At 51.0% G+C, this 21028-nt stretch overlaps 1 protein-coding gene across 1 annotated transcript; it reads right to left on the bottom strand.

Moving 5' to 3' along the window:
* Window positions 1-364: 364 nt before the first annotated feature.
* On the bottom strand, window positions 365-20913 carry SKOR1 (SKI family transcriptional corepressor 1). Its single transcript, XM_033167651.1, has 10 exons — window positions 20897-20913; window positions 20459-20620; window positions 16269-18270; window positions 12835-12977; window positions 12107-12214; window positions 8937-9008; window positions 7270-7344; window positions 5060-5134; window positions 3853-3918; window positions 365-1227 (listed from the first exon to the last, which is right to left on the bottom strand). Exons 3-10 carry the CDS (start codon window positions 18245-18247, stop codon window positions 1130-1132), a joined length of 2616 nt encoding a protein of 871 aa, XP_033023542.1. The 5' UTR covers window positions 18248-18270; window positions 20459-20620; window positions 20897-20913; the 3' UTR covers window positions 365-1129.
* Between the last annotated feature and the right edge of the window lie 115 nt (window positions 20914-21028).

The following is a 21028-nucleotide window of genomic DNA, read 5'->3' as shown; positions in this document are numbered from 1 at the left end:
CAACTCCACCGCTGCAAGGGAGCCTTAACTGATGATGAAAAACTGTTGTCCATATTTTGCACAGAGAGAGAGAGAGAGAGAGAGAGAGAGAGAGAGACCATTTCAGATGCTCAGAACCTCGATGCTGGATCAGGCCTCTCCTCCTGCCCCCAATAATAAATCCATCACCAATCACGTGTGGCTTTTCGAAGTTCGCTGCTTTGTTCAAAAGTCGAATTTTATTAAACAAGAACCAAACAAAAACGGGGGGAAACAAAACCCAAAAACGAACACCTGACAAATTTTCTCCGGGAACAACTAGGGGACCGGGGGAGGAGAGTCTGTTCTGGGAGCGGCCGACGCTGGCGATGATTTTGGAGGGCGGGGGCGCCAGGCGTTATGTCCCGATCTCGCCAGCCTCTGTCTTTAAAGTGCTGTTATACATCAACAGTTTACAAGAGATGATGGTCGAGGGGGCTGGGAACATAAATAAATATACAGAACAAATAAACCAGCAAATAAATAAATAAATAAATAAACTTAACGAATACTGGGCGGGGGGAGTCGGGGAAATCACAGTACGCTTCTTCTATCCATTGCACATCGCCACTTGGAAGCCCCCCTCCCCCCCAGACCAAGTCTGTACCAGGGTGGAGAGTCGTGGACCCAAAAAGTGGAAGAGGATGGAGAGAGAGATGCGGAGGCCGGCCAAGGAACTGTGCTGGGCGGAGGGGGTCGCTGGTGTGACTCCCCATCTCACCCACCCCAAATCAAAGGAGCTCGCCTCCGCCCTCTCTCCCGCCTTCCTTACCCTCCACCTTCTCCGAGGTCTTTTCAGTCTGCCTGTGGTCCCGATACCATCGGCGGAACAATCCGACGCAGCCTCTATTTACACGAGGGGGGCGGGGAATGGAGCGGAGGTCACTCCGGATTCCCTCGCCTGTCTTATTTACACAGCTCTGCTTCTTTAGATTCAGGCATGGCTTAGTGTCTCGCGGGCGTCCTCCCCGTCCAGGATTTCTTGAGTGTGAGTTTGTGTGGCACGCACGCCCCTTCCCCCCACCCATTCCGCTTCCACGCCTCTCTAGCAGCCACGGCTTCGGCCCCAGACTTTTGAGGGGGGAGGGGCGCTGGATGTGGAGAAGGTCGCTCACTGGGGCAGCAAAGGAGGCTTGAAGGAGCAGTTCCCGGTGCAGTGGCGGGGAGTCAGCATTTTGCAGGAGAAGTGGTGCAGCGCGTCGTGGGCCTCTGTGGAGTGGGATGCAGGAGAGAGAGAGAGAGAGAGAGAGGGAGAGGGAGAGAGGGAGAGTCAAACGCAGTATAAGTCGTCCCACATGCCAATCCCCCGCGCCCCAACACTAATTTCTCCTCAGTGAAAACGGGTATTAAAATCCATGTTTTGTTTTCTGCTTTATTTCATAAAATTTATACGCCGCTTGATTGTAAAAGCAAAAAGCAAACGTGAAAGCAGTTTACAAAAAAAGACAAAACAATGTAATTATCAATAAGAAAAACTAACAACAGCCATTTAAAAGTTTCACAAAGTTAAAACAGCAATAGACTGTATTTCATTGGGTTTGATTCTATGATTATGTGGCTAAGCACAGATTAAAACTCCTTGACAGTGTTGTTGTTGGGGGGGGGGGGTCTTGACACATTGATCCTCCGAGCCAGAGGTAATGCAATATGGGGTGGGGGACCCTCTATCTTCCTAGCTCTCCCTAAGCAACTGAGCATCCAGGAACCCCATTGCACACACCCTTAGGGATCCAAACCCTTCCAAGATCACAGCCAGCGAGGCTGAATCTTCTTGAGGTCCATGCAGTCTGGGGATGGAGCAGCTCCACCCTTGTCATTCAGCCCAGACACTAAGATCTAGCTCTGAGGTTCCGTTCTGGCAGCTCCGTCACTGAGAGAAGTGAGGTTACAGGGAACCAGGCAGAGGGTCTCCTTGGTAGTGGCACTTGCCTTGTGGAATGCCCTCCCAACAGACGCCAAACAGATAAACAATCATTTGACTTTTAGAAGACATCTGAAGGCAGCCCTGTTCAGGGAAGTTTTTAAGTTTGATGTTGTATTGTGTTTTAATTTGTTGAAAGTCACCCAGAGTGACTGGGGGAACCCAGTCAGATGGGCAGCATATAAATAAGTTGTTATTATTATTACCTTCATCTTCATCATCGTCAACAACCATACATCCCTTTTAAATCTTACCTCTGGGTTTTATTAAAATATTTATATTATTATTAATAACCTGACTTGAAAATGTATCAAACCATCTGACTTGAAAATGTATCAAACCACCCTCCCTCTCTGTATCTTCACCTCCATGACGAGAAACCACAGAAACTTGGAAGAGAGAAAAAAAGGCATAATAAATGCCTTATACCAGGGGTCAGCAACGTTTTTCAGCTGTGGGCCAGTCCACCATCCCTCAGACCATGTGGTGGCCCGGACTATTTTTTTTTGGGGGGGGGACGAATTCCTATGCCCCACAAATAACCCAGAGATGCATTTTAAATAAAAGGACACATTCTACTCATGTAAAAACACGCTGATTCCTGGACCTTCTGTGGGCTGGATTGAGAAGGCGATTGGGTCGCATCCAGCCCACGGGCCTTAGGTTGCCTACCCCTGCCTTATACTTTCTTAACAGGGGTAATCCTATGTGTTGGTATAGGGCCAACTCAGTGCCCTCCAGGAGTTTTTGACCGCAACTCAGCAGGCTGGGGCTGATGAGAGTTGCTGCTCAAAACATCTGGAGGGCACCAGGTTGGCAAAGACTGCTTGCCTAGACAAAAGCACACCCTGGTGAGTTCAGTGGGGCTTTACTTCCAGGTAAGTGGATAAGAGACCGTGGCCTTCAAATGTCACTGAAATCTGTGGTACTTGCTTCCGAGTAAATGTGCACAGAATGGAGCTGCTTATTGCCCAAATGAAATGAGCCTTAGAAACAAGCTGACCTGCCTTGATTGATTGATTGATTGATTGATTGATTGATTGATTGGCTGCATTTATACCCCACCTTTCCTCCAATGAGCTCAAGGTGGTGTACATGGTTCCCCACCCCTAATTTAAACCTCACAACAACCCTGTGAGGTAGGTTAGGCAGTGTCTGGCCCAAGGTCACGCAGTGAGCTTCATGTCCAAGTGGGGATTCGAACCCCTGTCTCCCAGGTCCTAATCCAACATGTAGTCACTGCACCACATTGGTTCTTTGTGGGCTGTTCAAAGGGAGACAGAGACCATCAGTCTGTGAGGTGCTTTGACTAATGAAAAGGTCCCATACACAAGATTGATGCCTATTGTGCCTATTGTGCTCCAAACAAGCCCCTGAGCATAATATGTGCCAGTGTGGTGCAGTGGTTAGAGTCCTGGACTAGGAGACCAGGGTTCAGATCCTCACACACAGCCATGTAGGTCACCTTGGACCAGTCACCACCTCTCATCCTACCTTACCGTACGAGGTTGTTGTGAGGATAAAATGGGGAGGAGAACTATATTCTGCATATGCTGAAAGCTGCCCAGAGTGGCTGGGGCAACTCAGTCAGATGGACGGGGTTACAAACAATGTTGTTGTTGTTGTTGTTGTTACTGCTGCTGCTGTTGTTTTTGTTTGTCCAGCTTCTTGGAGCAAAGGTGGGAGATAATTTAAATGGATCTGATGATGCTGACAATCTGATAATATACATATCAGTATACTCAAGATATTGCTGTTGCTATTGAGCAACTACATTGATACTGATGAGGGGAGTCCCTCTGGTGAGACGTTTTTGCAGAGACACAAAACTCTGATGATGCATAAAATACAGATGATACTGCCCCACCAAACCAGCAGTTTGAGGGGGACGTTCCCCCGCATTTCCAACCAACCTTTTAGCTTCTGCTGAATGGCGTAGCGAGCTTTCCTTTCTTGGTCCAGCTCATTGCACAGGGTATCTGGAAAGAAAAGAGGAGAGTGGGTGGGTAGAGATTTGAAAGAGGGGATAAAAGGGTATTTGATCCACACACAGCCTGTCCGGCCACACTGCCTTTCATCTCCCAAGGCCCCAATAATCTGCCTTCCCTTAAACCGGTGTTTCCCAAACTTGGGTGTCCAGCTGTTTTTAGACTACAATTCCCATCATCCCTAGCTAGCAGGACCAGTGGTTAGGGATGATGGGAATTGTAGTTCCAAAAACAGACCCAAGTTTGGAAAACACTGCCTTACAATAGGCTTTGACAGCCCAGCCAGAAAGAGGACAAGAAACCTGCCTTTCACTCATGACCCCGAAAGAAAGTGAAAGGCAACAACTGGAGATAGTTGGCTGGAGAGAGGCTTTGCTAAGGCTGATTGTAGCAAGGGGGGTTGGGCTTGCTAACTACTTGCAGCAAAAGCCATGCCATGTTGCTCTGGAAAAGGGTCTAGCTCAGCGGTTGAGCATCCTCCTTGCATGCAGAAGGTCCCAGGTTCAATCCCCATGGCATCTCCAGGTAGGACCGGGAAGTCCTCTGTCTAATAAACCTGGAGAGCCACTACCAAGCAATGTCAGCAAAACTGAACTAGTTGTATCCCACCCCACCCCCCTTTTGTCATTGTTGCTATACATTGGAAATCAGCAAAACTAAATTTATATTAAAAACCATCCCTGAGCTACATCATGATGAACCCATGGGCTGACTCTGCATAAGGCTGCTCCCTATGAGTTTTGAGAGCTTAAAGAAAAGGTTGGAATGCGCCCATCTCTGACCCACAGCAATCCTCTGGAGGGGTCGCGATGTGAAGCAAGTATTGGAAACAAGCAGAAACACTTAGGTGGTCACATATTATTAGGAGGGAGCACCCTACTATCTTAGACCCATTGGTCCCTGGAGCTCAGTATTGTCTACAGGAGCTGACAGCAGTTCTCCAGGGTCCCAGGAAGGGAGGCTCTGCCACTGGGAGGCAGTTCCACTATTATTTATCGTCGACGTCATCCTTTAGCAAACAGAAAGGGAAGGGTGGCTTCTCCTAGTTTGGCTTTACTGGCTAGTTCTGGCTTGGGTAATTATGGCGTGCGAGAGGGAGGGGGAGGAGGAGGGGGGGAAATCACCCCCGTACCCCGCACAATTTGCAGCTGCTGCACCATTTCTTCGCGGTAGGCCAGTTCCCTCTTCATCTGGTCTTGAAAGTTATCTGTGGGGTTTAAAAAGGGATCAGTTACTCCCGGGAAAAAGGAAATCCGGCGGAGCGAATATATACAAACGTTGTTCCCGCGCTTCTGAATGTATCAATCCGGATTAACTGCAGACCCCCGCCAGAATCCAAAAGACACAGAAACAATGCAAACCATGCCTTCTCGTTTATAGGTTTTCATTTAAACTGGCTTTTTTCTCGTTTAAAAGTGCATAGGCATCCCCCCCTTTCCATATATTAATCTGGATTAATTGGTGGTTTCCTTTTCCCTGTCTCGCCCCGCTTCTCCCACAATCAGAAAAACAATTCCAAAGGTGTCTTTTCGTTTAATCCCCACCCCCAATTTCAACGTTTATTTTTCAGGGACAAACACTCCCGTATTAATCCGGATTAACTGGTGGGGTTTACTCGCACAATCAATCAAGAATACAGAGAAAGCATTTCAGCGGCGCTTTTTCTTCTAATTCCGGGTTCTTTCTCGCTGTGAGCTCCCCCGCTGTCCTTAAAGGAATCTTGGCGTCTGACCTCCCTTAAAAGACAATGTGTGAAGGGGGGCGGAAGAGCAGCCGCTCTTGTAAACAAGCGAACAGTTTTGAAAGCGGTTGTGAAGACAAGAAGGTCTGGGCGACCTTGAAGACCGGCCCCAAATCCAGGCCCTCTCGCCTCCCCTGCCCCGAGACCTTTGGTTGCTCCCTTCTCCGTCCCCGCCCAACCAGGCTGAAAAGTTGGAGAAAAGTCTGGGTGGCGTATCTAATACAGCGACCTCGCTATAGGAGTCCGCAACACGAATCAAGCACCCTTCGAAATGCATGGACTGAGTGACACTTCCTCCATCTTTAAGATCTCTCAAACAGAATAATTGAGGCGCGATGCATGAATGGAGGAATGCGCGCTCCACCTGCATGAAAAGCGATTTTCAGTCCTTTTGCTATATATATATATATATATATATATATATATAATTACTGTATTATTATTGCCCTCCCTTCATCGTAGCGGTTAACAATAATTTTAAACCTCATAATTATAACGAGTTTGAAATTGTTTACGCTCGTAATTTATGAGGATAGGAGCGGTCCTGCTATTTTAGAGGGCAGGAAAAGATTTAATTCCAGTTCATCTGCAGATTAAACACCCGAGGAGGATGACGCCCTCCACACACTTCAATAACATCGACATCTCGGTTACTCGAGAGTGAGTCAAATTAATTTTCATGGTACCCACCCACTTCCTAGCACGGAGGGCGTTTCATGGGAATTGCTCCCAGGTAAAGAGGATTGTGTGCTGAGAATGAATGGAAGAGGAGATTCCTTTCTCTCTCTCCTCCAATTTCCCCTGCCTTTCGGGGTGGGAATGCAAGTCCAGGTACCTCCAAAGAATCCTTCTTACAGATACAGCAGTTCGGCTCAAAACCATTCCAGCCAAGCAGAAACTCTGCAAAGGCGCGAAAGAGTTAACCTATAAATTAGCAAATTAATAATCGATCGGCTGCTTCAGCCACGGCAAGAGCGCGGAATATCAGATATCAATTCCTGGCGCCTTCAACTGGCTGAAGGGTTTTAATTTCTGCTTTCCACCTAAACTCCGATTTCCCCTAAAGATGCTGAGAGCTTGCCGGTTAGCTCGGTGTTATTTGGACCGGACTTGGAAAGGGTTGCGCTCAACTGCAAAGGGCAGGCAAAGACCCGTTTGGGCAAGTAAGCCAACGCCTACCCCAAGGCAAACTTCGCAAGTGAAACCCACATTTAGTCTTCAAAACCCACAACTAAATTTTATTAGGACCGACCGAAAGGTTACAAAACAGTGGCAACCTTCGGTGTTCTCCAGAACTCTTCATCAGATAGGTCTTGCCTGATGAAGAATTCTGGAGAACTCCAAAGCTTCCGCACTCTTTCCTAAAATGTTCGTTGTTCCTAATAAAGGTATCTCCCTACTGTGGAGTTTAGAGGTTTCTTTGCTTTTCCTTATGGACCAACGTGTCTCCCTTGGCCTTTTGTGTACATTTTAATCGGATGGTCAACAATCCATTAATTGCAATCCGCTTCATGCAATTTCGCCCTTATAAAATGTTTTATTTGCAATCTTTGTAGAAGCAACGGCCCTTTACAGAGACTTCAGGAAGGCGGTGGGTATACCTTTCAGACTTTGGAATTCCCGTTCCAGTTTTTTCCTCAGCTCCATTTGCTCCATGAGGAGTTTTTGCAACTCATCTGTGAAGAAAAGAATATTGGCTTGAGCCCAGAGGGAGAGTCGGGGTAGATGGACCCCAATCCTCTCGTTTCCCCATGGGGAATCATATAACTGTAGAGCTGGAAGGAACCTCAAGGGTCATCTAGTCCAACCCTAATATAAGAGATTATCTTAGAGAGAGAGATTGCCAGCTAGGGCATTTAAATTCGTCAAAAACTATTCTATTAATTTCGGGTTGTTGCTATTTTAAAAGAAAATCAAAACAAAACAAATACACCCAATGCATCTTCACTACCAGCGCAGTCCAACGCCTGTTTACTCAGAACTAAGCCCCTTGATTCCCAGGTCAGCGGGCTTCCTTGAACCCAAGCTGCAAATCTGGGCTGGGGAGGTAAGGATCCTCCTTCCAGATATTCTCTCTGGTGCGCCCTGACCCGGTGAGGAACCACCCATCTCACTCTCTTGCTTGGATATTGACAAAAGACCCTTTAAATCTCTCTATTCCATACACCACAGCAGAAACCCATAGCGAGGCTGTCAATGCGCATTATGAACGGGTTCTCCCCACCCCGCGAGATGGATAGATAGATCTAGAAATCAGGTTCGATGGGCCACAGATCTCGATGAATCGCTGCTAATACGCCCCTCTCAAATCTACATTAAGACAGGCAGGCGAGCCAACAGGGTCTCCTGACCTAGAAAAACGGGGGGGTAGCAAAATGCGGGAGGGAGCGCGTTTGCTTCATCTGGTGACTGAAGAGCGAGGGAAACATTTGGGCTACGGAGTGCAGACAAGAGAGACTGGATGTGTAGGCAGACGACGGGAAAAGAGAGAGAGAGTTTGTGTAAATAACAAGGCATGTATTTAATAAGAAAAGAAGAGCTGCAGTCTCTCCCCGGTCTCGTGCCCAGTCAGTTAGTTAATGTGATAGGAGTCTGCTTGATCAGGCCAGAGGCCCATCTAGTCCAGCATCCTAATCTCACAATTGCCAACCAGATGCCTGTGGGAAACCCACAAGCAGGATCTAACCACAAGAGCCTTCTCCCTTCCTCTGGTTTCCAGCAACTGGGATTCAGAAGTATGCTGCCTCCAAATGTGGAGGAAGAATATAGTCATCGTGGCGAGCAGTCACCGATTAGCCTTCTCCTCCATGAATTTATCCAATCCTCTTTAAAGCCATCTAGGTTGGTGACCATCACTTCCTCCAGTGGCAGTAAGTTCCACAGTTTAACTGCACGCTGCGTGAAGAAGCACTTCGGTTGGACTCCAGCTGGGTGGGGCTGATGGGAGCTGTAGTCCAACAACATCGAGAGGGCACGGGGGGGGGAGAAACTGAGCTAGAAGTTAACAGGGAGGACTGGAGGTCGGGGGAGAATCGCTGTGGATTGGCCCTTTGTGAAACAAAATAGAAAATTCTTTCCAGTAGCACCTTAGAGACCAACTGAGTTTGTTCTTGGTATGAGCTTTCGTGTGCATGCACACTTCTTCAGATACTTTTTGTGAAAGTTAACCTTAGATGCTTCCCACTGTCCTCGACATTCTTTGCGGAGGCCCCGCTTCTCTCCCCGCCCCCTTCCCTTGTCCAGCAAAACCTCAAAAAGGCACTCTTACCTCTCGCGAGGTTCCCAATATCTTTCTCCCCTAGTTGAGTCCCGGTGACGTCAATGCTGACCACCTCGTCTCCTGTGCCCGGGAAAGATGAAATGCAAAGGGTGAGAGCTGATTCCGCCCCCGCCCCCCAAAACGCACACACACCTTGGCAAGGGCACGAGAGGATTCAAGTGCAGGGGAAAACCACCCCCGGCCCCATCATCTGCCCTCGGCCGGCGGGGAGCAATGGACAACTTGCAGGAAACAAAAGTAGAGATGCAGTTGGTGGGAATTATCATACATTTGATTATCAAAGTTACTGTGAGACTCTAAGTCCTTCTTGACATTTGTGCACATGTTGAAAGAAAAGACCCCGATCGTCTCTTCAATATCACGCGATGACATGCACGTGTGGACGGGCTGGCATTGGCCTTACAGCATGAGCAAATCCTCCGCGTAACCTGTCATGGCCTCAGACACCAGGCAAAGCCAGTTCAGGCATTCAAGAGCAGAGCTGTCAAGTGATGGTCACGCACGTGTGAACTCAGCCTTCCTAGCATTGCCAGGCACACCGCGCTTGCACCCGGTCGCTAACATCTCCTCTGGGTCCCGCTAGGCTTGTCCTACCTCCTTTTTACCTATTCTATATATTACAGTATAGAGCCTTAAAGCGTGTAGCAGCTGATTTTAGAAGTCTGGCACAAACCTGGCAGAACTGGGAGCACATTTACTGGACACTTTAGTTCTTGTCTGAAAAAAACGGGCATAATGGCGACATCTCTCACACACCGCTAGTCACGACCAAACCTAACAAAGATGGCTTTGAAAAGGCAAAAGTGACCTACAGCATAGAAATCCCATCCGCCTCCTTCCTTGCAGACTCAGTTTGCGTTCAGTATCAGCCCTACACACCACCCGACCATAGGCACGTGTGAATGGCCGTTCACAGATCTAAACGCCACCCAGAAGATTTGCATACTGCGCCAGATGCTGGGTGCTACTAATTGCACATTAAGGTTAGACTATGCAAACAACCTGCGTTCCCACAGTCAACCAGACCGCAGCTTAAGCGGTTTCCGGGTCCTTGGGGTGGGACCCTAAGGTGTACTCAGTTGGAGAGTAAGTCCCGCCGAGTCCAATGGCTTACTCATTGGCACCTTTCATTTAAGGTGGGGTGCGATTTCCAAGGAAGCCCACAGACAGTCCCAGGACTGGCTCTCGAGTAAATCGGGCTGTTGTTGCAAAGGGGCTGAGAAAGACTCTGGCAGGAGAAAACATCGAAACAGCCCGGTGAGGAGCTCCAGGTGTCACCTTCTTACATTAACTACCGACTGAAAATTTTAAGAGGGCGGTTTGACCGGGGGTGGGGGCCAGAGCAGCCGCCGCCCTTGAATAGAAATCAAGCGGTTTCTTCCCAGCCAAATCCCGCTGCTCCTTTGCGCTGAAAATTTATCACCGAAATTACAGAGAAGCGTGGAAGGTGTCGGGAAGGGAGACAGCGAGGAGTCCCAGCCCCCCTTCCCCCGTTTAAGGAGGCCTTGATTTGTAACATCTCGCTATACCGTCACCATTCCTTCGTTCTCTCTCTCTTTTCCTAACTTCAAGTTTAAATATTTATTTACCATGTATTGGTGCGGGGAGCAAACCTCTCATTGACATCTCCAGTACATCTGGCGTTTCTTCTCCCCTTTTAAACTGGGAGGGCTGCCTTATATTATTTAACTACGGTCCAATATATCAGTTCTGAAAAAAGATGAACTGTGCTCACATGGGCGTAGCCAAGCGGGGGGCAGGGGGGGCAGTTGCCCCCATCAAGTAAATCAATAAAAATATTTAACTATGTGGTTCTGCCCCCTAACATAAAGCCCCCCTCCCAATAAATCCTGCCTCACGTCTTTCTCTCTGCCGCCACACGCACGTTTACTTCCAAGAAGTTTCATTCGTGCTACATTACACATTGAACTTTAGACCGATACCCTGGGACGGGTGGAGTTTTATACCCATCGAAGTAGCCCTAAAGCAGCCTTGGCCAACCTATGATCCCCCGCCCCCAACTGTTTTCAACTACAGCTCCCATCAGTTCCAGCATTATATAGCTCTGCTGGGTGTCGGGAATTGTAGTTCAAAGCAGCTGAAGTTGTTAAGAAGGCGGGGAAAAAGCCATGAATTACTTGGGAAGTCAATATTAGCCACTATTGACACGAAGGGTTGTTTCCAATGCCAGTTCGACTCAAGATTTGACCCACTGAAATTAATGAGCATGGCAAACTTCGGTCCATTCATCTCAATGTCTCTGCTGTGCGTAGGACTTCGTTGAATTCAGCTCTTAAGTTAACCCTCCTTTCCCTGCCACTGAGTACATAGTAAAAATGCTTCCGCTCACAGCTATTTCTCTCCCAGTCCATTAACAGAATACGAGTGGAAACTACTGCAAAGTTTTCACTTACAAAGCCCATATCCGTGTACAGAGGCTCAGTGAAACCTCTGGCCAGAACAGGACCCATAGCAGACCCGGCTGTTTTGATAATCCCTTTTATCCTAAGTTTGTGGTCGTCTTAGTACAGCCAGATGTTTCGGTCAGAGTGCCACCATGACTGCTTGAGGATGGTGGGACTTAAAGTCCAAAACATCTGGAGAGGATCAAGCCCGGAAAGGATCTTTTAGGGGCTGTAACTCCAGGTGTCCCAGCAAATCTAGGCACCCAGTCCTTCGCTAACAATCAGCATCAACCAACCCTGCTCTTCCAACAGAGAAGGAATTTATTATTATCTCGGTCAATGAAAACAGGGATGGCAATGAAGACACATCCCAGCTAATTTCGGCCACCAGGAAGTATCCTTTGGTTGAAGGTGAACCTGGCCATTAGCCAACGGGGACAACTGGCCTGGCTGGATGGCTAAGCACTTCCAAGAACAGGGGGCACAGCCTGGAATCCTCTGATCATCCACCTCCTATGCGCTGCTGCTTCTGCAAGGTAGGTCTCCGAGGCAAGAGGTGCCTTTACGAACACCTTTGCTAACCTGGTGTCCTCCAGTTGTTCTGGGTTGCAACCCACACCAGCCCCAGCCAGCAGTGCCATAGGACGTTGGAAGGTGATGCAGTCCACAAAACCTGGAGGCCACCAGGTTGGGGAAGGGCTGGTTTCAGGGCCGCCCACCCTCCTTTTTTCCAAAGTCAGCACATCATTTTACCTCGGTCGGTGTGGGCTGGGCTGGGCTGAGAGATGCTCCTTTGGTTCTGATAGGATTTCTTGCTCTCCAAATCCTCAGCTGTCGAATGATTGTCTTCTTTATCTGGTTCTTAGAGCGAATAAACCGATTTTGCAGCACAGGCAACGAAAGTATGAGCCTGATATATCCTTAATTACATAATTAAGGACAAAGTCCTCGTTAAAGCCTTCTTAGGGGACAGCCTAATCGCCTTGCCGAGGAAAGGAGCTTGCTCCTTGGGAGGCTTTTATCCCACCAGTTTTCTAAAACCCTCCCCTCCACCGACTCCTTCCTCAAGCAGCGTTCCCAGCTGCCCTCCTTCTACGGGGTGGGGGTGGGGGTGCGGCGTCGGCTGCGCTTCAAAGAAGTGGGCTTTGCAGAGTCTCTCCTATGGAGAGTTGAAAACATTGCAATACGACCCCCGGAAAGAGCATGCTTGATTAAACGCCTGCAGGGCATAGTCTATTTTCTCTTCCCCCCCCCACAAATAAATAAATAAAGCCAATAGCAATATTAGATAAACAATATTGGCAGGTGAAAGTTTTGTTTTTTAAAAAATGGCCCCTGGTTTATTTGAAACTTCTGGGCAAATATTACTTTTTTAAGGAAGTGGAAACGTCAATTCAGACAATTATTAAGACTTTTGGAATCAAACAAAAATCCCGCCCCTGATGCTTCAAAGTATTTCTAGGCGCGTGGTTCATACTTACCATTCCTCTCCGGAGTGCAGAGGTAAGGGGTTGTCTGGGGGCCCAGAGGGGTGCTGGCTTTGAGAGCTTGCGACCGATCCTCTCTGTCTTGTGGATACACCTGCGAAAGAAACAGGGCAACAGTCACATTTATTATTATTTTTCTTATTCTCCATTGTTTATTTTTTATTCTATATGTTAATTAATATTATGCCGCCGTGGGAAAATCTCTCTGAAAGCAAATAAGTGAGAGGGACCCCCCCCCCAAAAAAAGCGTTCCAAACGCTGCCAAATTGGAAACTCTTCGTTGCCCCCCCCCGCCCAGCTTTTCCGAAAACAAGACCCCGCTCCAGCTCAACTCAGAAAACTAATTGTTCATTGAGGAGAGGGAAAGGAGTGGGGGGGGGGGTTTCGGCGACTGTGTGTGTAAAAGGTCTCTTGTCCAGCACAGAGAAAGCCACTTCAGCTGCGATCTTCTTTGAAGGGGGCTAATTTTCTCTACTGTCCCCAATAAATATACGGTACCTCTAAGAAGATCGCAGCTGAAGTCAGCCTTGGAGTTTTTCAAGGCCTGCAAGCTTCTCTCCCCTCTGACCAGCCACCCCCCCCCCCCGCATCACCCCCACCTTCCCTTTCTCAACTCCTCAAATCTAGCAGTACTTTAATTCTATCAGCTTCAGCCAATAGATCCGGGGGTGGAGGGAGTGACGACTCTTCCTAGGAGGTAATCCGTGTCCTTATAGTTCCCAGGGGTCGTGCCTGAAACACTTCGTATCTAAAGAGTGTGGCGGGGTGGACCCAGGAAGCTGGGGTGGGGGGTGGATTTAGGGAGGATTCGTGTTGGTGATCCAGTCCCATCAGAGGTAGTTAAAATGGAGAGGGAGAGAGAGACCTACTTCCTAATATTGAAAGGAGAACTATCCTTTTTAGCTAAGCGAGACACCGCTCTCCTCCCACCCCACAGAAAGCGGGCTGGGGGGGGGGGGGAGAGTCCTCGCTGTGGCAGTCCCTTTACCTCTACTCCTATTGTATTATCTCGATTAGCTTATAAATCCTCGCTTATTCCTAGCGTCGATAACTCTCCCTCTTGTCAACTGTTTTGCGCGGGATGAGGACTAGAAACTTGCGTTGCCTCGCTCCAGGCGCATAGCCGACCCACTCTGCGCCTCTTGCCTGAGGACTGCGCTCCGACTTTTAGGGTCTTTGCAAATGGGTCAGTTCATACAACAGCGGGCCAGTCACTGCCTTCACTCAGCCTAGTCTACCTCACAGGGTTGTTGTTGGCATTAAATGGGGGGGGGGGGGAGTCATGTACCACAACCGGAGCCCCTTGGAGGAAAAGGTGCGCCAGAAACGCGGTAAATAAATAAACAATGATTTAAAAACTCTCTGTGGGGAGAGTGCTTCCTTCCCAAATCCATTTGATTTGAAGCGTCTTTCCAAACGCTGCCTCGGTGCGCCCTTTTGGCTGTTGCCGGAGCAACCTGGTTCAAAGCCACCGCCTCTGCCATAGAGAAATTGAGGCGGGCTTCTTATTAATTAGATGCCTGCTATGGCATCTGCCCCTCGATTCCGGGAGAGATGGGGCCCACCAGCAGGTCTTCCGACGTCTGGAAGCAGCTTTAACCCAACTCCCAACCTTAGCGGCGCTGCGAGCTGGGATCTGTCCACGGTGCTGAAGACAGCACAAGGGCCGCGCGGTGCTTTCGCAGCATTTGCGGTCTTTAGGCAACGGGTGGGATGCAGACTTTCAAATCCGAGGCGTAAATTAACGGAGCTGGAAAGGTTTTGACACTTCGGCTGCGATCAGGGTCAACCCACCGCCTTCTCCCAGCCCAGGCAGGTAAAGTCATGGAGAATCGTATCACGTGGTTCAGGGCTGGCCTGGCTCAAGCCTCTACGCCCACGGATATCCCATCAATGCGTTATTAAGAGTGCAGATTTAGGAGGGTCTCACTAACTTGTGCTGAGTTTGCCCAGGGACATGGAAAGCTGTTTCATACCAAGTCAGGTCATTGGCTCATCTAGCTCAGTATTACTTACACTGACTGGCAGCGGCTCTCCAGGGTTGAGAAACGGGGATTTTTTCCTAGCTTTACCTGGAGGTCCCGGGATTCAACCCGAGACCTTCTGCACGCAAAACAGGTCTTCTAGACTACCCCTGAGCTAAGCCCCGTCCCTTCTCATAAAAATGTAGAAAGTAATTTGCAATTAAAGTGGGGGCACTTGGTCCAGCATCCTTTGCTTGCCTGACCTGTCTTTAAAAAAAATATTAATTCCACAACCTACTTGAGCAGATAAAAAAAACCAACAACTTTGAAATCTCTCAGACTTCTTTTCAATCTGCAACTGAAAGCTATTCGGTCGCACGCAATTAAGTTTTACTCAGAGTAGACCCATTGAAATGAATAGCCCTATGTTAGTCGTGTTCATTAATTTTCATGGGTCTGCTCTGACGAGGACTGGTGCTGAATCCAACCATTGCTTTCTGACCTCCTTCCTCTCTCCCTTGGAAGAGTCTCCCCGCACCCCAGTCTCCCCCAGGCGACTTTTATCCGAGTTCAGTAAAACCTTGCGCTCCTCCAGGGTCAGATTAAGAGGCCCTTAGCACTTAGAAGATTATGGTGCACCCCTCCAGTCTATCATGTAACTGAGAATAAAAACAATACTAAAAGCGAGCGAAATGCGCGTAGTGGGATGAAAGGAAGTCTAACAAAGTTATGATTTTCCCCAACCACAGACAACCAATTCGGTGCATTAAAAAAAAATCAAATGTCAAATCCTTAAAAATAAAATAAAATATCGGTTTGTGAGCGTGTGTCCCTGTTTTGCCGGTGCCCCAAGCACGTGCTTAGTTTGCCTATTGGGAAATCCAGAGCTGCACACGCGAGCAAAACCTCGGAGCTCAGGGTCACTCTTTCCTCTTACTATTGGTCTTCTAGACCAGGGATGACTCAGGCTCCCAATTGTTTAACAAACTACAAACGGGCCGTCTTCCCACCCTCCTTTTAAATAATGCCTGCTTATATCAAGTAATGGGGTGGAGGAGGGCAGGGGGTCCTTATCGGGCAGGACTGCAAGCTCCCGTCTGATTAGGAACATGCATTGCTGGGCTGAGCCTAGGATCCGAGCCTCCCTATTTCTTAGCCTCTATTTTGTGCAAATGTTATGGAAAATCAGCAAGAATAACGAAGTAGAAGGTCCCACAAGCCCGAGGTCCTGTCCTAAACCACCCACCCACCTGCATCTGGCGGCCATGGCTGGGGGAAAAGTCAATAACACCCCCTGTCGCTCGCGCGACCTCCCACTCCGACGCTGGAGAGCCGCCCATACCCAGTTCTGAGCGACTCACGCTCTCTCCATCGTGGTGGAATTCGGGGCGAGGACAGGAGGGGCAGGAACTGGCATCGCCGCCCTTTGTTCCCACCCCGCTTCCCCATATCACCCCTCCTCACACCTCATAGCCGCCTCTGCTGTTGCTCCTTGCCGGGGGGCTCCCGTCGGGCTCCAGGGCCTTCTCCGCAGGCTTCTCCGCGGCCGCCAGGACGCCGACGCTGCCAACGGCTGCAAGAGGCTCCTCGGTCTCGGTCAAGAGAAGCTGCTGGGGCGGAGAGGCTTCCTCGGCTTCCTCGACGGGCACCTCTTCCTCGTCCTCGTCCTCGGGAAAGCGGTTGGATTCGACGTCCACTTCGGGCTCGTCCACCGTGTCGTTGCCCGGAGAGAGGGAGCGGTAGCTGGAGCTACCCTCGCTGAGGAAGTCCGGTGAGAGGTAGCCCGGGCAGCCGGTGGGGCCTCCGTAGGCCTCGCGAGTCCCGTAGAGCTTGGCTATGCTCTCCGCGTCTTTCACGACGGGGCGGAAGGCCGACAGGTAGCTGCCTTTCCTGGGCAGGGGCAGTGGGGGCAGCAAGGCTTCGTCCCCGGAGCGCTCCTCCTCCCCAACGGCCGCAGCTCTGGAGAGGGCGCTGGAGCAGCGCTCGCCGTCGGCGGCCCCGGAGCCCGAGCCTTCCTGTGGGGTGGCGCTGCTGCGCTCGCTGCCCGACGGCTCCGACCCTTCCAGCTCCACGTGGCCGTGGCTCCGCAGGCCCAGAGGCTCTACTGCGGCGGCTGCGGCCGCGGCGGCCGCGGCCACGACAACCGCCGTGGCGGCCGCCTTGGCCTGGCTCTGGGCCGGGTAGGGCGGCACCGGGAGGCTCCCGGAGGCCGGCCAGAACATGGGGAAGGACGGGTAGACTCCGCTGTCCTTAGCTGAGCCCCCCGGCTGCTGCTGAGGCTGGGGCGGGTGGGGGTGGGGCGGCCCCCAAAACATGCCCTGCGGCAAAGCACCGGCTTTGACCTGGTCGCCTCCCCCGGCGCCTCCCAGGGAATCGTCCTGCTTTTTGGGGCACAGCCCGAAGGCGGCGGCGGGGAAGCCGTAGGGGGGTGGGAAGAGAGGCGGCGGCAGCTTCTGCAGCATCCCGAAGCCCTTGCTGGGCACCGGGATGACCGGGTAGCTTCGCACGGCTGCGGCCGGCCCGTGTGCCCCCGCGGGCAAGCCCAGCCCGCCGCGTTCTCCGGGCTGCTCCTCGGCGCCGCTGCAGCGCAGGCTCTTGTGCACCGGGGGCAGGTCTGTGGAGGAGGGCGGCGGTGGGTGAAGTGCGCTCTTGGCCGCATGGGAGGCGCTTCCACCGCCGCCGCCGCCCGCCCCGTGTAAGGAAAAGGTCCGCTTGCGAGTGCCACCGTTGAACATAGCCTTGACGTCCTCCCAGGCGTGGCTGAGGTCGTCGGTGGCCGTCTTGTCGCTGAGCTTGAGGTGGCGGCGCCACGAGTTGAAGTTGGCGGCGTCGGGCTGCGTGTACTTGGCCTCGGGGGTGCGGTGGGAGTGGAAGATGAACTTGTTGGGCGAGAAGTACATGCTGCAGTAGCTGCACTTAATGCACTTGGCCCGCGAGCTGTTGTAGCGGGCCGGGATGAAGCTGCCGCGCGAGCCCCAGGCGCACTCGTGCACCACGTCGAAGGCGAAGTTCTCCGGCAGCTTGGGCGGCTTGTGCTCGCCCAGGAAGGACTTGCAAAGGCGCTCGGCTTCCCGTTTGGTGATCATGCCGCAGCGCCGCGAGGAGATGGGCATGGCGCCGGCCCGGCGGAGAATCTCCAGCTGCACCGGGGTGCACTGCACGCAGGTGATCCCCAGCGCGACCCGACGGTTGTGGATCTCATTGTAGCTGTAGTTCTTGAGCAGCGTGTTGGAGATCTGCGCCAGGCACAGGCGCTCCTGCCCGTCGATGACGAGAGACACGATGGGCACGCCATACAAGGAGGTCTCCCCGACTTGGTTGGGCTTCAGGGGGCTGGCGCCCGAGTAAGGCTGCAGCTCCTGCTTGGAGTGGGGCGAGGAGGAGGAGGAGGAGCCAGAGTCTCTCCCAGTTCCCAGCTGACTGGCGGCGGCCAGCGACTCCATCTCCCCCCCAGACGGCCGAGCTCCTGCGAAGGAAGAAGGAGAAGAAGAAGCACTCAGGACAGGAGGAGGCTGCCAACATTTTCTTACGAAGTGGTGGGGTGGCGGCGAGGAGGGGGAAGCCGCGGCTTGGGGAGGGGACTGGGCGGGGGAGGCTCGACCCCCAGAAGCCCAGAGGCTCGCCGTCGAGGCGAGAGCCGTCGCCGGAAAGAAATGAGGACAGACCCAAGTTCACCGACAGCCGGGCCCAGTCAATCCAGCCGGGCGAAAAATTCCTTTGGGTGGGTGGTGGGGGGAACACCTATCTCTGCACCCTTCCTCCTTCCTTTTAGGCGAGGGAAATGGGGTTCCTTCTTGACCCTCTATCGGAGGCTATGGAGCCTGGGAACCCCATCAAACTCCACCGCCGCCACCCCTCGAAAGAGACATTTCGAAACCCGCAAATATTGGGAAAGAGACAAATGTTGCTGGTTGTTTTTAGAAAGACAAGAGACACACGCACAACCATGGTGGAGCCTGAGGCTAAACACTGCCCTGGCTGGGATTTCAGGGGTGGTTTACAATGAAACAAACACATCGAAGTCCCAAAAATGTCACACGCATGACTGGGGAGATCGTGTGACAGCCCCCCCCCCGAACAAAGTATTTTCTCTGCGTTTCTCCGTTTCTCCTTCACATTCACTCACTGTTTCTCTTTTAAAAAGGACTTGGTTCTTTTTTGGGAAGGGTGGTATGTTTGTGTTTGCTTGTAAATCCTTGCGCATATTATAGTATAACCACAACAGCAACAACACTATTAGGAAAACGGCAATTGCTTCCACGGAGGGCGGGAGAAAAGGAGGCGGCTTTAATTAGAGCAGCGCGCAATTGTATTTACACGTTAGAGGAGCTACCCAGCGAATCCGGAGCCAAAGCGCCCGGCTCGCTCCCACTTTAGACGGCCAGGATCAAGGCTGGTTTAAATACACTCGCTGCCTTTCTTAGCCTGAGCAGTAATCCTGCCCCAACATGGTGCCAGATGTATTTAACAAAAAAAAGGAAACAAACCCACAACCAACTCTGAGCTTTCCTGCTGCCAAACAGAAGCGGGGGTTGAAAAATTAGGAAAAGATCCAGGAGCTTCCAAACAACCAGAAAAGGGGTGGGGGTGGGGTGGGGGAATCCAGTCCAAGTTGCTTTTATTGCCCCTCTCCCTGTATGGGTCTCTAATTTCTAAATAGGGCTGATGGAACAGACTTGAAAGTAGTTGCGCATCGTTGGAAAGTCCTCCTCCCCCTCCCCCGTTTTCTAATGTCTTTACAGGAGATTAGGAGCAAGGAAGATTACTTAACCGTGCCACTTAAAGACTCCACCGGCACGTTAAAAGAAAATAAAAAGAAGGAAGTGGGGGGGGGGAGCAGCAGAAGGGGACCCTGAGCCAAGCGAAGGAGCTTACCCAAACAGGATCGCCCCGGATTAAGTAAGAGGCTTTCGTGGTAATTACACAGAATAGTCCAGACGTTGGTGCCTCGCTCAAATGTGAATACAAACTTCCTTTCTCCCCCCCCCCCGACATCTTCGTCTCCCCCCGCCAAAAAATAAAAATAAAAATGAACATGCAAACGAACAGACTCCAACCACCAGAAGACAGATTGTTTAAAACATAACAAGAAAAGGGGAAACGCGAAATAAACAAATGCGCCTTCACGTGGAAATTAATTACATTTTCAAAGGACATCAATACGCAAAGCAAGACCTCTCGCTGGGCCTGATTTTTTTTTTTTAATTGTATTTGCCCTTTTTGAAAGTGGAGGTTTCTGGGGAAAGTGGCTGATCTCCGGCAGCGGCCGCGAAAAGAAAACCAAACCCGAAATCAGGAAGGAAATATTGATATTAGATTAAAAACGAATATGCACAGAGAATACAAAAATCTAACAAGCAGGAAATACAGAGGAACCAACAAACAGACGCAAGGCAGGCAGGCGAGGCTCCCCAAACAAACCTGCAAAATTAGAAGTATCTGGGGAGGCGAGATTTATTTATTTCTTTTTGCAGGGGCAGGTGGAGAATAGCCGAGGCCGGGCTGGATTTTCCCAAAGAAGCCGCTGTCTTTGCAAAAGCAACCGTTGCGAGTGCCAAGCCAAGCGGTCTCTGGTACCATAAACCCCCACCCCACCCCCAAACAAAAAACCAAGCTTCGGTTAAGGCAGGCGCGGAGAGGGGAGAGGGGCTTACCGTCGGCAAACAGGCGGTTTCCTCTGCCCCAAAATCCTGGACGGGCTAGGAGCCTCCGGCCGCGGCGCGGAGTTTCATTGGGGCTGCTCCAGGCGGGCGCCTGCCCTCCGCCTCCGTCCGTCGGTTTGGAGATGCGAGCAGGAGGCTGACCACATGGCTAAGCTTCACGGGAAGAGAGAGGTGGGGGGGGAAGAGAGAAGGAAGGGGGGAAAGAGGAAGGAAGGAAGGAAGGAAAGGGAAGGGAAGGAAAGGAAGGAGGGCGGGAGGGAGCGAGGGAAGGAGGAGAGAGAGAGAGAGAGAGAGAGAGAGAGAGAGAGAGAGAGAGAGAGAGAGGAGAAAGGAGGATCCTGATCCTTAGTTGAAGACGTTGTACATTGATCCAGTGACAGCTAAAATAATAGGAAGGCAACTCCCACTTAGCAGCACCAACATATTTACCCGAAGTGCCGTCGGGACTCTGGCGCGTGTCAATCATCCCGCGGCGCCAGTCAATCAAAACGCAGACGGGGCTTCTTTAAGGAAAAACAGATTGCCGGCTTGGGGGGGGGGGGCGGTGGGGAAGGGGGCGTT

This window comes from Lacerta agilis, chromosome 13 (assembly GCF_009819535.1).
Source record: "Lacerta agilis isolate rLacAgi1 chromosome 13, rLacAgi1.pri, whole genome shotgun sequence".
In the NCBI taxonomy this organism is placed as follows: domain Eukaryota; kingdom Metazoa; phylum Chordata; class Lepidosauria; order Squamata; family Lacertidae; genus Lacerta; species Lacerta agilis.
The sequence above is the reverse complement of the archived record's forward strand: the minus strand, read 5'-3'. Positions and strand labels throughout refer to the sequence as shown.

Excerpts from the sequence above, each read along its gene's own strand:
- SKOR1 (XM_033167651.1), bottom strand. The coding sequence starts at position 18,247 with ATGGAGTCGCTGGCCGCCGCCAGTCAGCTGGGAACTGGGAGAGACTCT. Across the intron at positions 5,135-7,269 it reads GGAATTCCAAAGTCTGAAAG|ATAACTTTCAAGACCAGATG; the intron begins GTATACCCACCG and ends TAAACCCCACAG. Across the intron at positions 3,919-5,059 it reads GCAGCTGCAAATTGTGCGGG|ATACCCTGTGCAATGAGCTG; the intron begins GTACGGGGGTGA and ends TTTTCTTTCCAG.